The sequence below is a fragment of the Mixophyes fleayi genome, chromosome 6, assembly GCF_038048845.1.
Source record: "Mixophyes fleayi isolate aMixFle1 chromosome 6, aMixFle1.hap1, whole genome shotgun sequence".
Classification (NCBI taxonomy): Eukaryota; Metazoa; Chordata; class Amphibia; order Anura; family Limnodynastidae; genus Mixophyes; species Mixophyes fleayi.
The window spans coordinates 63899369-63915899 of record NC_134407.1 but is presented as its reverse complement, the minus strand read 5'-3'; the positions used below and the strand labels follow the sequence as shown (position 1 = coordinate 63915899).

At 40.1% G+C, this 16531-nt stretch overlaps 1 protein-coding gene across 1 annotated transcript in view; it reads left to right on the top strand.

Annotated features, from left to right (window-relative positions):
- Positions 1 to 16531, top strand: part of ANKFN1 (ankyrin repeat and fibronectin type III domain containing 1) — a 396769-nt gene that overhangs the window by 21048 nt on the left and 359190 nt on the right. The window contains exon 2 of the mRNA XM_075216743.1: positions 7092 to 7277. Coding sequence (XP_075072844.1) covers positions 7098 to 7277 — 180 coding nt within the window. The 5' untranslated portion in view covers positions 7092 to 7097. The remainder of the gene's footprint in view (positions 1 to 7091; positions 7278 to 16531) is intronic.

Genomic DNA, 16531 nt, shown 5'->3' with positions numbered 1-16531 from the left:
GGCTTTTCGCTTGTCTTCCATCTTTACAAGGACATAAATTGTGGAATTCCACCTTGTTACCACCTCTTGCATCAGTTGGTAGGGAAAAATAAATTATACTTGCAGCTGCTGCAATTTGCTACGTGCTGTTGCAGAATGGCGAAAACATCCCAAAATTATTCGGGCCACAGACAGCATCTCCTGTACGTTCCTGTCATTTTTCAAAAAGCTCTGCACCACCAAGTAGATTGTGTGAACAAAACAGGGAATGTGATGGATTTCCCCCAACTGAAATGCTCTCACAAAATTGGTAGCATTCTTATAAATGACATATCCTCAGGAGAGTCCAAACGGGATAAGCCATGTTGCAATGACATCCCTTCGTTTTTCAAACAGGTTGTCATCGGTATGACCCTTAGTGAAGCCGCTGATACCCAGAGTAGCCTCGGAATAATCTGGCATTGTTGGGTATATGTTGCTGCTGTTCTGCTGCTGAAGGCAATTCACCAACCCAGTGGGCTGTCACAGTCATATAATCTTTAGTTTGCCAAGTTCCGCTTGTCCACGTATCTGTGGCTAAGTGTACAGTGGGTTGAATGGCATTTTGTAGCCCAATAATTACATTTCATGGAACCTTCTGGTAGAGGTGAGGAATTGCTTTTCTAGTAAATGGTGTCATGATTGAATCTGGTAGCGGGAACACAGGACCTCAATTAACTGTCTATAACCAGCTGCATTAATTGTAGATATTGGGCACAGATCTAACAGTAGCATAGTCGCCATGGCGTCTGTGATCCACTTTGCAACTGGGTGAGAGCTTTCATACTTGCTTCCTCTTGCAAAGGATTGTTTGACAGTCAATTGTTGTAAACTACTAGTAGTCTTAATCTTGGTCTAGTTCTGGATTGAAGATCCACCCCCAGCAGCAGCAGCAGCAGTAGGACTAACATACAAGAAGTCTTCAGAGTAATTCTGGATAGGGAAGAAGTCATCTCGCCTTAGCAACTTGGATGCAGGACTAACTCCGATCACTAGAGAGGATATTGATGAGGAAGGTGTTGTCGATGTGGCTTTACAAACAGTACAAATGGCTAACAACTGTTGTCAGGATTTGGTGTAAATAATTGCACACATAAGAGGTGGATTTTTTGGTCTTATGCCCAGGTATGACAATGACCTTCTGTCACACGCCGGTCCCATAGCTAGGTGCTGGCGTTGTGACTTGCCCTTTAAGAACTATGTTGGTGCTTGCTCTTGCTTCAGAATCACTACCTTTCCATAGGTGTTCCTTGTTATGTTGATTGGGACCTCCTTCCGAAGCCTATTGGTCTCAGAGGACTATTTCAATCTCCCGTGATCAGGGACTCATTGCCTGATCTTCGTGTTACTCACACTGCTGTGGGTTCTGGCTGCATATCTGACTTTCTGTTTATCTCCTGGATACTATCGGTTGCCAAAGTTGACTGTCATCATTGCTCTCCATCGGCTCCGCTGTATGCCAGTTCGTGGTTCATCTACAAGCTGAAGTTACTTGTCGTTGTTCATCTGCACACAGAACTATTCGTGAGTTGTCTGCTATACCTGCGCTCATATTGATTGGCTCAAGTACTACTCTACTTGGCTGTCTATGTTGCGGTATTCTATATTGAACTACAATCAAGTTTTCTTCTCATCTGTGGTTCTATGTCTGGCACGGCTATTATTACTCTGCTGATTATTATTGCTGGACTGTTAATATGAATATATTGCCAAGCCGGGAGCCATTTCCTCAACTCAAGTTGTGTGAATTATCAGCTGTTGTCTATTGGTGATGAACTCACGCTTACCTGTTAACCGGATCATCTGTGACCTGTAGTTCCACGCTCAGTTTGGATTTCGTTTATCACGCTGCTACTTCTAGGCAACACCTTATTGCATGTTACCAGTTATATCCAAGTTCTTGGACAGCATATAACATTTTCTGTTCCGCTAATATGAACTGTTGTGATACCTATAACCACCTGCTAAAGTGAATCATATTATCTGTTTGGATCAGCCAAGTCTGCATACTACTCTCATTGGACTTTTAGCTGTATCAGTGGTTCACCTTCATTTGCTGTGTGTTTCGTGTAGGATCCAAGTGTTCTAATTACCATCTCAGCGTTGAACTGTTATATTGCTTTTTTTCTCATGCTGTTGCCATCGGTTACCAACTGAAGTAACTTCTGTGATTATTACTGTATTCTATGAACTGCCGTGTGCTCAGCTTTGCTGAGTTGTGCATACCTTTTATTACTACTGCTGTTGTACCATCTATTAATATACTAAGTTGCAACACTACCATCATCGTTTGTGTTATTGCTCCCTGTGATGCTCTCAAGTTAAGAACTTCAAATTCCATCGCATTCTGTCTCCACCACCATCTACTATCACCATCTAAGTATTCATAGCCGTGACACCTTCTTCTTATCACTGGCAAGAACTGCTTCCACTGGTGCATGACTTACACAAACAACATAATCCTCATCAACATCCTCATTAGCGCCATCGTCAGCTACACAAATATCCCCCTCATACTGTTTCAAATACAAAGTGGCTACACTAAGAGGCATACCGTTGACAACCTGTTTGAAAGACAAAGGGATGTCATGGCAACATGGCTTATCCTGCTTGGACTCTCCTGAGGATGTCATTTGTGATAACGTCACCAATATTGTAAGAGCATTACAGCGGGGACAATTCCATCACATTTCTTGTTTTGCTCACACAATCAACTTGGTGGTACCAAGCTTTTTAGAAAATGACAGTGACATACAGGAGATGCTGTCTGTGTCCAGAAATAATTCAGGTCATTTTCAGAATTCTGCAACAACATGTAGGAGATTGCAGCTGCTGCAAGAAGAATAGAATTTTAGGGGGAATTTACTTTAGTCCAGCGCAGTGGAGAATACTTTCCGTGTTGTGCACAGTGCTGAACCCACTCCCACCTGTGAAGTGAGTTCCGACACAGTTAGCTTGAGTCAAGTGATTCTCCAAATTAGACTTTTGGAAAAGCAGCTAGAGAAATTGAAGAAGGAGACGAAACTAAGCAATTCCGCTAACTATGGTGGACTAGTAGATCAAGTACTTTATTCGCTTCACCAGGATCCAAGAGTTAGCAACATCTTGAAATTGGATCAATACATTTTGGCAATTGTGCTTGATCCTAGGCTTAAGAGCTATGTCTTCTCCTTCTTTCCAGATCTCAAGGCTGACAGCTCAAGTGGTACATGACACGACGACTCATCCTCCCTCAGTTTCTTTGGCAACTGCTAGTAGAAAAAATTTAGCTTTCCCAAGACACCCAATGGTGATGCAGATGAGTCAGCACAACATTTTGACATTTGGTCTGGTGCAAAAGAATTGCCCAATAATCGCGACAGCTCTGTCGTAAAATGAACTACAAATTCCACAGGGAAGACCATTACCGGCAATTACATCTGTAATGGTGGATTCCAGTGGGGATGAATTAGTATTGTGTGAGGATGATGTACACACTGATGAGGGTGAGGATGATGACAGTGTAGATTGCAGGTGCTGTGATCTAGCTGAGAGAAGGGAGCTAGCTGATGTTGGTATTCTTGTTAATATTTTGGGTGGAATGGCATGTTGGCAATTTTATGTTTCTCTACAGTAAACTTTCACCTTTATTAAAGATGTGTTTTTTTTCTTTAAAAGGTACAAGTTTTTTTTTATATTTTTGTTTCTCTGACTTTAAACCACTATGCACTTGAACATAGGCTTTAGCACATGACATAGAGGAAATTATATCACCATGACTGAGACTAGAGAGTGACAAGAACAATGTGACTGAAGAGTGACAAGAACACTGCTATCCCTGTTTCTGTGTGACAAACAGCACTGAGACTGGAGAGTGACAAGAACAATGTTACTGAAGACTGGAGACTTTTAAAAACACTGCCAGCCCTATTTTGTGAATTTCTGTTTTAGCACTAAACACTGACATCTCTCCTATTTCTGGGTGAGCTATGGCACAGTAGAATGTGACTGCAGACTTTTAAAAATACTGCCAAACCTATTATTTCTATTTCAGCAATGACAATTAGCAATGGAGCAATGGCACGTAGACTGTAGACTGGCAATAACACTGGAACCTCTCCTGTTTCTGTGTGAGCTACAATAACACAGTACAATGCGACTGCATATGTTGAAGAACACTGACAGCCCTATTAATTATATTTCAGCAATGACAATTAGCAATGGAGCAATGGCACGTAGGCTGTAGACTGGCAACAACACTGGGACCTCTATTGTTTATGTGTGAGCTATAATAACACAGTACAATGTATCTGCAGATTCTTTAAAACACTGACAGCCCTATTATCTGAATTTCTGATTCAGCACTAAAGACTGACATGGCTCGATACTCGGATCGGCAAAGTTCGAGTGGGCTCGTTTCTCGGAGAACCGAGCCCGAGCATCTCTACAATTAACTGACCCTGTATGTATTTGCAGTGTGGGAGGAAACTGGAGTACTCAAAGGAAACCTACTCAAACACAGGGACAACATGCAAACTACACACTGATAGAGCCATTGTCATTAAATTGAACTCCTGACATCAGCACTGTGAGGCAGCAATGCTAATGATTGTCCCGCAAGAATTCTTCTGAATATAAAATATATATCCAGAAGAATTCTACATTGAAGTCCTCATCTATCTTGTGGTGGAACTGAATTAGAAATATGTTTAGTTTGCTAGTAGTTTTAATGGCCAGAACATTAAACCTAAAACCTGAACCATTTATTTGTTGTGGCATTTGCTGTCCTGGTACTTCCCACTGTTCACATTAACTAGCCTGGGCTCTGTTATTGAATTAATGTAAAATGATTGTTATGCATGAATTATTTCATTAAGTCCAGGTTAACTCAATGAAGAAGTAAGTGGGGAACAATAGTAATAACAACTGTGTCCCAGTTCAAAAATATGGCTTTATCCCTATTAGTAGAGTGTATAACTAGAGTGTTAAAGCTTACTGCTACTAACCAACATACAGAGAGAGAATTATGACTGTTTTTGCATATTTCTGAGAACCGTATGCTGTGGGTGTATCTGAAATAATGCTAGTCAGTCCAGTCCAGCTAGAGCAAGCGATATTTATTATCAGTGTAGAGGTTCAGTCTTCCCTCTATTAAACCATTGTTGGGGTCACCCTACAAAAAGGGGAATATTTTTTCATTACATAAGTAAAGAATATTCATAGTTGGTACTTGTCTGTTCTCTGTTTTCCTAGTCACATATATATACTGTTTTTAATGTAACTATCTTTTTTATTACCAATGGATTTAAACTTTTATGAATAATCTCCTAAAGGGCTTTTAAGTATTGCAATCAAATTTATAGTGTATATAAACTCATATTGTATTCAAGATGTTCTTTTTTTTTTAAAATGTTATGGATTTTTGGGGAACCCAGAATTATGTAATGTACAGCATACTGTATATGGGTTACAAAATTTAGTTTTTTTGTGTAGGAATTAATAAAGTAGACAGTTGTTCGTTGTTAAGACCTCATTGATTATATATGTTATTGTATGCTTTTTTTTAACATTAATAGTTTTTATTAACGGTTTTAAGGTATGAGGAAGGGGGATACAGGAAAAAAAGGGGGAAGAAGAAAGTGGGGGGCTATACATAGTGGGGATCAGACAGAACAGTAAGCACCAAGCTGTAAACATAATTTCTCAAATACAGAGCTGTGCAAACATACCAAGGGCGCCGGACTTGACCCGGGTGTGGAGCCATCAAGGAGGTGGTAAGGGTAAGATAGCCAGGGCAGGGTTCAGAGAGTTGATTTTCCCTGGAGCATGTAAGATCCCAGCCCCTTCTTCATCAGTTGTGAACTTGTACCAGGGCAACCATTTAACAATAAGGACAGATGGTGCCATGGAATATGGGGTGTCCAATGTCTCCATGTGAAGCTAAAATTAGTTTTGGCAACAATTACATGCATGGTAGGGGGAGATGGTTGTTTCCACAGTTATGCTATCGCTTCCCTAGTAGCCACCAGAATGTATCCCCAGATGTATCAATAGTGTTTGGGCAGTTGGTCTGGGTATAAGTGGAGAAGAGTTATAAGTGGGGTAAAGGAAATTGATGTAACTTTATGGGCGAAGTTATAGCAAAGTTTTTATTTAATTGGAAAAGTTATTTTTACTAAATCATGAACTATGTTTGACATAGTCTTTTCTGAGGCTGATACTTGCATTAATTTGGGAAATAAAAGTTAATTCCACCAAGACTTGTAAACATAACTTCAACGCCTTGGCTACCATTGTAGTATACAAGAGAGACCTTAGCCCCACCTAAACATTACACAGATTCACATCTTCAGATAGAAAGTAACACTTTGCTGTCCTACAGACAAAATAGTTGACAATGGAATTAGCCAAATCTTTAGTAACAATGTGGTACCTTTAGAATTATATAATACTTAGGAATACCTTTTAGGATACTAGTTTCAACATAAAAAGCAAGATAGATACAGATTAGGTATTAATTACATGAGACCTCAATTTGGAGGGAAAAATATAGTATTTTTCAGTTTGACATGAAGCCCAGATAATATCTATCATTCACTGGAAAACCCATATATATATATACACATAACTTTAGGAGGATGCCGATGAGTTTCCTCTCCACACAGCATGAGCAAAGTAACAGCCCTCCTTACAATAGTACCACTCTCTTTCTGTCTCAAAGTAGATGATAAGGCAGTATTATATTCTGAATATTGAGAGTAATCTCAGTTAGTACACTCACTAGGCAACACCACGAAAATCCTTCTGGCTTTTGTTTATGTAGCGCTGTCAATACTCTTCTTACCACATATGACATGAGGAAAGGACTTGATCTGGCAAATTGGAGTATATGAAACGTAAAAGGTAGATCAGAACTGAATAGGGGTAACTCAAACCACTGCTGTCAGATTTGGAAGGATCTTTGCATCTCTGAGCTTTGCTTAGTAAACACGTCTGTGACTATATGACCTTAATTTCATTAAAGCTGAAACAAGATTGTTAAGTTACATTAAAAGCTTCAAGATAAAAAAACAAATAACATTTTATTTTTCCAGGCAAAGATGACCCAACAGATGCAAAATCTACAGCTTACTCAGCCCAAAAAAATAAGTGCTCCTTCTTCACCAAATGCAGCCAAGCGCCTATATCGAAACCTCTCCGAAAAACTAAAGGGTAGCCACTCGTCGTTTGATGAAGCCTACTTTAGAGCAAGAGCTGACCGTTTTCGGAAACCCTCTGTTGTAAGTAATATTTCCTATTAGCTAATATAAAAAGCTAAAGTGAGTAACAAGCATGTTTTGTTTTTTTATACTATGAAATCATTATTTGTTAAATATCAGATTGACTTTATGATTATTATTATTATTATTATTATTATTATTATTATTATTGTTATTATTTTCTCTTTACAAGGCAACACAAAAGCCTGCAGTACTGTATAGTGGGGATAAGGAACAAATAATATATAACACAATAATATATAACACATGTACAGTGTAGATGAGGTGGGGACACTGGCAAAAGAACAGGGGGTGTGAGGGCCTATAATTCAGTGTACTTTTGTTCTAAACAATTATTATTATCATTCATTATTTATGGCACCACAAGGTTTCTACAGCGCCATAAAAAATACAAAGTACGGTTTGAACAGTGGACCATATAGGGTACAACAGTACAGAACAAGACAAGCTAAACCAATATTCCAATAGCTTCAATCATAGCAAGTACAGTGACGTTGGAGAAGAAGAAATGGAATTGAGACAGAGAAAGGAAGGGCTGGGTGCGTGTGATATTCCATCAATTATTCAAAAATCAATTATTCCAGAGGTGAAACTAGCGAGCTGTGGGCCCCGTTGCAGGGAGGGGGGAGGAGGGATCTGGGGCCCCCGACCCCTTTGCATATGCCATGCAGTGGGCCCCATTATCTCCACTGGCCCGGTGCACTGCACCTGCAGCACCTATGGTAGTTCCACCACTGAATTAATCTGTGTCCATGTGTTTGCATAGGTGGGTATACATCAAAGCTGTCTGTCATGATCTGATTTAGCACTGACTGTTCACTGAGCAGACAGCATTCACCACTCACTCAGAACCTCACCCTTTACTGAATCCTAGGAAGTTCTTCACAAATAATGAGCAAGCTCTCTTATTCCTAAGCTTGCTACACTAGCATGAATTATAGGAAGGTGAGCACATACTTGTGATTGGTGAAGGGATTCCTTTTGATGTAAGGGAGGGGGAGTTACTGTATCACCAGAGCATGGCTAAGGTCTCTCACACTGACCTCCCTCTAAGCACTACTATGGAGGTTCAGCTAATTAATAAATTTAAAGAGACTAAGCATTAAAAATGAAATAAACAACATATTAGTTAAGAACACAGGAGAATCATATTTACTGATACACATTATGGGGCTGTTTTAGAGTTTGGAACAAATGCAACTACAGGGTTGAAAATTTGCATAAACTATTTTGGGGCTTATTTAGAGATGGACGCTTTTGAACACTGAAAGTACATAACAAAAGATGCACAAAGAAAAATTTATTTCTGTTCATATGTTGAGTCTTCACCTCAAGATGTGTCCAGCTCAAAAACAGTTGTATTGGCGCCAGAGGTACATCAGACGTACAAGTGTATCTGCGTCTCACATAGTAGCACAGAGATGTGGCTTGACCGTGTTAGTAGTTAATACTAAAGCCATATTACCCTATTTGTACACAATATAATAATATAATAAAGTGTCATATACATCAGATAATTGTGTCTTGACAGTTATTAATAATTGTGAAAGTTTCTACATACAATTTTATATTTATTACATACAAACACCTTCACATCTATTCTTTTCATCTTTAAAAATCAAATGGCAAATTTCTTTCCTGGAGTAGTATTAATGGAAATGTCAATTAAGTAATGCAAATAGATGGCTGTGACTTGCTATAATAAAGCCGCAATGCTAATTATGTAAGTACTATCAGCTGCAGAGGTCAATATGCCAGCAGCCACAAAAACAGCATATCTTTCAATGCAGCCATGACTAATTAAGTCACAAATATGTGTACTTAGCCTACGCTTGTCCATCCTTGCCTTCCCCCATTCTGATTTCCCAGCCATAAGGCAATGCAAATTAATGACATGCAAAAATCTTAATATGGCTGAATACATACACATTAAATGAACATCTTTGTGCTACAAGAGAGAAAATGTAATATGTACAACCTTATCTATAGTTTTGAAGTGGTCTTCAACTTTAAAATGCAGTATGGAAATAGAGCTGTATGCAGTGCTGCATGGTTTGCTCTGCACTCGGCTCTTAATTATACTCTATGGGCCCAAGTCATTAAAGAGAACAAAGCATAAAAAAGGCGTAGCTTTGCACCTGGGTAAAACTATGTTGTATTGGAGGGGAAGGTCAATTTAAAATGTGTAGAGAAATTTATAGATGGGGTAGGGCATGTCCTAGATCAACTTTAATTTTCAGTGTAATAATAAAGCTATCAAGTATTTGTGTGCTAGATGAAAAAACAGACAGTAGTTAACTTGTGTGCAAAATAATAAACTAATTTGCATCCCTAGGACTGTAACATGTTTTGTCCAGGATAAAACGTACTCCTTTTTTTGCCTTACACTCCTTGATGACTCAGGCCCTATATGTAAAGACAATTACATGGTGTTGTAGGGACACAATGAAAATCAATTAATTGGCCAAAGATTACAATAAGGTATTTTCCTTTTTTTGTAATAGAACGTATTTAGCGTGTACTGGTCAAAATGTTAAACTAGTAATGCATACATTTGAATTACTTTGTGATTTCTTAAAAGAACTACCTCCAGTCCTATTCAGGGTCGGACTAGCCCACCAGTATACCGGTTTAATCCCTGCTGCCAGATATTCCCACACCCTTCACATCGTTGATTAGCAGACTGGTCCCGGAAGTGGGACCAGCCAGCTGGATTTTAGTATTGCAGTGACTATGATCAAAACCATTTTTTTGCTGATCAACATTACAGTTTAGTACTAAAAATGAGATTATTAGGACTAGGGGGACAGTATGTATCTAGGTAGATAACTGATTTGAGCATAGTGTGTACTTGTAGATGGTTTTAAACAAAATGGATACTTAAGCAGCAGATGGAGTTTAATGTAGATAAATGTAAGGTTTTGCACATTGACTTTGGTAACAGTTATGTTACATATACATTAAAGGGTTCAGAACTGGGTAACTTTATTAATTAAGGCAATGTATAGTTTATACTATAAAGAAAGATTAGATAAATTGGGCTTGTTTGCATTGAGAAAGGTGGGTTAGGAGATATCTTTTAAGTGTGTTTAACTATATCCAAGGTCAATAAAAAGATTTGACTAATGAGCTTTTCATACCTATTAACTCACTCATCATCATCATTTATCATCATCATTTATTTATATAGCGCCACTAATTCCGCAGCGCTGTACAGAAAATTCATTCACATCAGTCCCTGCCCCATTGGAGCTTACAGTCTAAATTCCCTAATTTAGACACACACTCACACACAGACACAGACAGACGGAGAGGGAGACTAGGGTCAATTTTGATAGCAGTCAATTAACCTACCTGTATGTTTTTGGAGTGTGGGAGGAAACCGGAGCACCCAGAGGAAACCCACGCAAACACAGGAAGAACATAGGGAGAACATACAAACTCCACACAAATAAGGCCATGGTCGGGAATCGAACTTATGACCCCAGTGCTGTGAGGCAGAAGTGCTAATCACTGAGCCACCGTGCTGCCCCTAATTAAAAATTTAATTAAAAATGGTATTGTTTGCAGGTCAAATGTACCAATTGTTGGGGAAGAAAGTAGAAATAGATAGAAATATCATAAGAAACTAGACTGACATAAAATATCATTAAAAAAAATTAGAATGTAAATAGGGTCCATGCGATTTGTTTTATTAGGCTGGGTACACACTGCAGGGTTTTCAGCCAATTATCGGACCAATCACACAATAAACGACCATTCGGCCCGACATAAAATTAGTTTGTACACTCCAACTGTGAACAATTCTCCTTCCAAAGCACATTGTATCATTTGATTTGAATTTTTAATCAAACTAAAATCTCATTCAAAGATGGAATGATGTTGGCCCAATTCTGCAGTGTGTATGCACTCAGGACCAGCAGTGTCCATAGATCTCTATGGAGTATGCAGAGTCTTTTCGCCCGATGGTTGTGACTGATGAAGAGCACAGATCTGAAGGTAAATCTTGTAATATGCGTTTAATGTGTTCACCTGAATTGACATGCTGATCAGGACTTTTTTTTTCAGTCGTGGGTAAAATTGTTAACTATATCGCATCGGGGGAAATTTTCTGTAGTATGTACTCAGCCCCAGCCTTAATTGCATACATTCATTTTTTATTCTGCTTATCTGTGCTCACTGTTATCTGTTTGTACTTGTATCATTTTGTTGTATGTTCTAACCCCTATATACAGTGCTGCGGAAGCCCTGTAGCATCTTATAAATAAAAGTTAATTATAATAAAATATCTTTATAAGTTTCCAGTAAATGATTAGCTGATTGTGAACATTTAAAAAAACAAACAATAAACATGTAATTATGTTAAATTTTACTATCACTTTTGATATTCGAGTGCTAACTCTGAGTATTAGGCTGGGTACACATTACAGAAATTTTCTCCCGATGTGTTATTGTTAACAATTTTACTAACGACTGATACAAAAAAGAGTCACGATCAGCATGCCGATTCATGTGTACACACTATACATGTTTTACAAGAATTACTTTAAGATCTTTGCTCTTCATCTATCGTAACCATCAGCTGATAAGTTTATGACTCTGTAAACTCTATGGAGATCCAGATCCTGGTGAGTGCATAAACACTGCAGAATTGGAACGACATGAGAATATTTCTTTTAGATTTTAACTTTAAAGTAGTTGGGAAGGTCATGAACTGTGAGAGAGAAAAAAAGAATTAGTGCAGGTTGGCACATAGGTGAGTTGAAGGTGGCAATGAGGTATCAGGTTAAAAGACTGGGTGGATAAAAGAAAAGTGATATTGTTTTGTATAGCAAATAAAAAAGCAATGTTATAAGATGAAAGGATGAATTCATAGAGGAGTAATTTGATATTGGAGCAAGATTTGTCACAGTGATGTTTGGCAGTGCAGGAGCATTATTGCAGATAGTGAGTTTGTTCAGTGTGCAATACTTGAGGCTTGGATCACCTAGGCGGTGTGCTGGTTGGAGCTGCATTGCCTAGGGCAGAAGGATGTCTGTTATTATAGAAAGAGGCAACCAGATCAGGGTAGGACGGATGATGAGAAATGGATCGAGAGTATTTAGGACATTGTATGAGAGTGGATTTAGCAGCAGGGATGAAACACGAGGTAAGGTGAAGTTAAAGGAAAGAAGGTTGTGGTCAGTGAATGGGAAGACTAGTCTGGAGAGAAGTGTGGTGAAAGTAAGTAAAGGAAAGGAGAAGGTAAATTGAGTAGGTGCATGGTGGAGTGATGTGAATGAATGTGTATTAGTTGCGGTAGGTATTGAGAGATTTGGAATGAGCAGCTGATCATTGTAGTGCAGGATAGTGGAGTAGTTGGATGCTCCTTAACCACCAGTGTCCTCAAAATGTAGATGATTTATGTCTGTGAGAATAAGATAATGTGGTGGTAGGGCATACAGCTGAACGAATGTGTAGCTATCGCTAACTGCCATTTGCATCTCACTAAGGCAAAACCAATAGAGAAAATTCTCTTACTTAGTGGTACTCCTGGGCTTGGTCAAATGTACTAATTTTTCCCTGTATCAGCTGTTATTCATCACACTTATGACAAAAAGTAATTGTCATGGAAAATGAAAGCACAGCCACTCAAAATGTTGAATGATCAGATATTACTTTATAAGAAACAAAGTATAGATGCATTCATCATTGAACAAAAGTGATCCAATGCTTATATAGGTGCTCTAGCCAATTATATCTTGCCAAGATTTTCTTACTCATACTTTACATGTAATGGAAAAAAAAGACAACATGCTTATTAGTACATCATAAAATTAGATAATACATAAATTTAGTTTCTTGACTATCAGAAGAAGCATAACTTTCATGTGCGTTTCCATTTTCAAATATCTTATTATTTCACCTTCATAAGAGAAAATAAATTCTAAGTTAAATTCAACTTTGTTCAATTGAACTCTAACCATGTAATTGACCCTCACAACACATAATGACTTCCATCTGTACAGCTTATAGGATAACTGTACAGTTATCCTTTAAGAATTCACTATTACTCAGGTACAGTATACTGAAATAACATTGATTTACAGCAAATATTTTAAAAAAAGCTGCAAGAACTAAGAATAATTGACATACTTATTTAATCTATATTTTATTTTGCTCTCAAAGTTGCTTCCCATTACATCCCTTTCTGCAATATAACTTTTTCTACATATCCTTCCTGTGAATTGCTGACCATTTAAAAAAACAAACTATAGTTTAGCTTGCTGTATAGTCTGAATATAGAATTGGGGATTGCTAATATGTTGACGTAGTGCTCTAGTAGTATACCCTATATAGAAAGTGACACAGGTACATGTAACTAGTGTACATCAGGAGTAGAACTATAATTAATGAAATTATGTATTTTAATACCTCATGTCAGGATTTCCCAGGTATGACCACGGAGAGAGCGTAAGTGGTTAAAGTGGCTTTATTAAGAATACAATTAACAATCCACCACGGATTGTGGCACAGATATACCAAAATGGAAAGACAGAGCAACAGTTCAATGGGATCAACAATATAGAAGACTTAACAGAACTTGGTAATGCAGACTGGAGATGACAACTTGGTAATGCAGACTGGAGAGGACAACTTGGTAATGCAGACTGTAGAGGACAACTTGGTAATGCAGACTGGAGAGGACAACTTGGTAATGCAGACTGGAACAAACAACTTGGTAATGCACTAGTAGATTTCAACAGGCAGCGTGGAACTATAAGTACCAGGTATAATGGTTGAAGATGCAGGAGTCCAGTAGCAGGTAACAGCAGTAGCGAATACAATGGAGAAACATGCAGGAGTCCAGATAGCAGATAACAGCAGTAGTGAATTCAATGAAGAAATATGCAGGAGTCCGGATAGCAGACAGAAGCTGAGCACATGGAATACTCCTAGGAATGACCTGATGATCTGGCCCAGACCGTATGAAGCAGGCAGGCTTATATAGGCCTCATGTAGGTGACACAACTCTCAGTAATGAAGGAAAATGATCAAAGTAGCACAATGGCCCCTTTGGTGGGCAGTGGTACTACAAGTAGAATACATAATGAATCCAATAAAGTCACTGCAGACAGCAGCTGCAGAGTGCAAGTCGTGACAGTACACCCTCCTTAAAGGGTGGATTCCAGACTCCCAAATACTAGGAATGGTTGGAAAAGTCAGAGTCATAATCCAGAATTTTGCATGTAGTTGAGAAGGCTTCATGCAAGGACGGGAAGGGTATAGAAACCACACCACAGGGGAGTTGAGATCCAGGAGAATCTTTCTTCTTCTTCTTCTTCTTTACTTTCTTTTTGTGGTTTTTAGAAGGTTGCTGGAAATGGAGCGAAGAAAACCATAATATCAAGGTTGGAGTAGCCGGAGATAGAACACGTGGCATAAATGAAGCACTGGGAGTGGGATTGGCAAGTGCTGGTGTAAATTCTTTGATCACGGCCTCAGTAATAAAGTTGTAAATCAGACAGGACGGGATCTTGGGTTTCAATTAAGGGTTCTGCCCATTCCAGAGCTTCCCCTGAAAAGTTGGCCAACATGTAAAACACTTGCTTTCGTTGAGTATCAAGGAGGTCAGATACAGAGGGAAAAGAGGATATACAAAATTTAATGAGAGCATGAAATTGCTGAATATCCCCATTGAAGGTAGGTGGTAGCTCAGACTTGGCAGCAGGCCTGGACTGGGCGGCAGGCTTGGCAGGGACAGCCCCCTCTGAAGAAGTCTGGAAGGCCAGCGCCCCCTCTGGAGCAGACTGGAAGGCCAGCGCCCCCTCTGGAGCAGACTGGAAGGCCAGCGCCCCCTCTGGAGCAGACTGGAAGGCCAGCGCCCCCTCTGGAGAGGACTGGAAGGCCAGCGCCCCCTCTGGAGAGGACTGGAAGGCCAGCGACCCCTCTGGAGAGGACTGGAAGGCCAGCGACCCCTCTGGAGAGGACTGGAAGGGCAGCGACCCCTCTGGAGAGGACTGGAAGGGCAGCGACCCCTCTGGAGAGGACTGGAAGGGCAGCGACCCCTCTGGAGAGGACTGGAAGGGCAGCGACCCCTCTGGAGAGGACTGTAACAAAGAAGACTGTAAGGGCAACGCCCCCTCCGAAGAAGACTGTAAGGGCAGCGCCCCCTCCGAAGAAGACTGTAAGGGCAGCGCCCCCTCCGAAGAAGACTGTAAGGGCAGCGCCCCCTCCAAAGAAGACTGTAAGGGCAGCGCCCCCTCCGGAGAGGACTGTAAGGGCAGCGCCCCCTCTGGAGAGGACTGTAAGGGCAGCGCCCCCTCTGGAGAGGACTGTAAGGGCAGCGCCCCCTCTGGAGAGGACTGTAAGGGCAGCGCCCCCTCTGGAGAGGGCTGTAGAACCCGGGTTCTCATGGGAGCAGATAACGTGTCTGGAATGGAGACAGAAGCTTGTAACTCAGAGCTGGAGATAGAGGTTGAAGATGGTCGGAGTCTACAGAGCGGGCAATCCTGTAAAAAATGTAAATCACTGGCACAGTAAAGACAGTTTGTAGGTCCTCCTGCGCCATCGCTCCTCTTCGGTCAGGTGGGGGCGTGGTACCTGAAAACCTGGAATTTGTTACAGGACTATTGGAAGGTGCTGCTTGCAGAAAGTGAAAGGCAGACAAAATTGATAATGAAATGTTAGCAGCACAGTTAGACTCCTTACTGCAGCATGTATCAGGGGTGGAAACTGGAAGTTGCTTGAGCACTTGATTCAACAAAGAAGATACTTGCACTATTTGAGTGCGAAGTTGCAGAATGTCCACTTGGAGCAATTGAAACAGGGAATTTTCGGAGGAAATAGTAGCCATGGTCTTAATGTTGAATACAGAGTAGGTCACTCCCCTGGAAATCCTTTTCTAAAAGGGATGAAAGCCGTGCAGCAGCAGGCTCGGTATTAGGGCCAGATCATACTGTTAGGATTTCCCAGGTATGACCACGGCGAGAGCGTAAGTGGTTAAAGTAGCTTTATTAAGAACACAATTAACAATCCACCACGGATTGTGGCACAGATATACCAAAATGGAAAGACAGAGCAACAGTTCAATGGGATCAACAATTTAACACAACTTGGTAATGCAGACTGGAGAGGACAACTTGGTAATGCAGACTGGAGAGGACAACTTGGTAATGCAGACTGGAGAGGACAACTTGGTAATGCAGACTGGAGAGGACAACTTGGTAATGCAGACTGGAACAGACAACTTGGTAATGCAGACTGGAACAGAC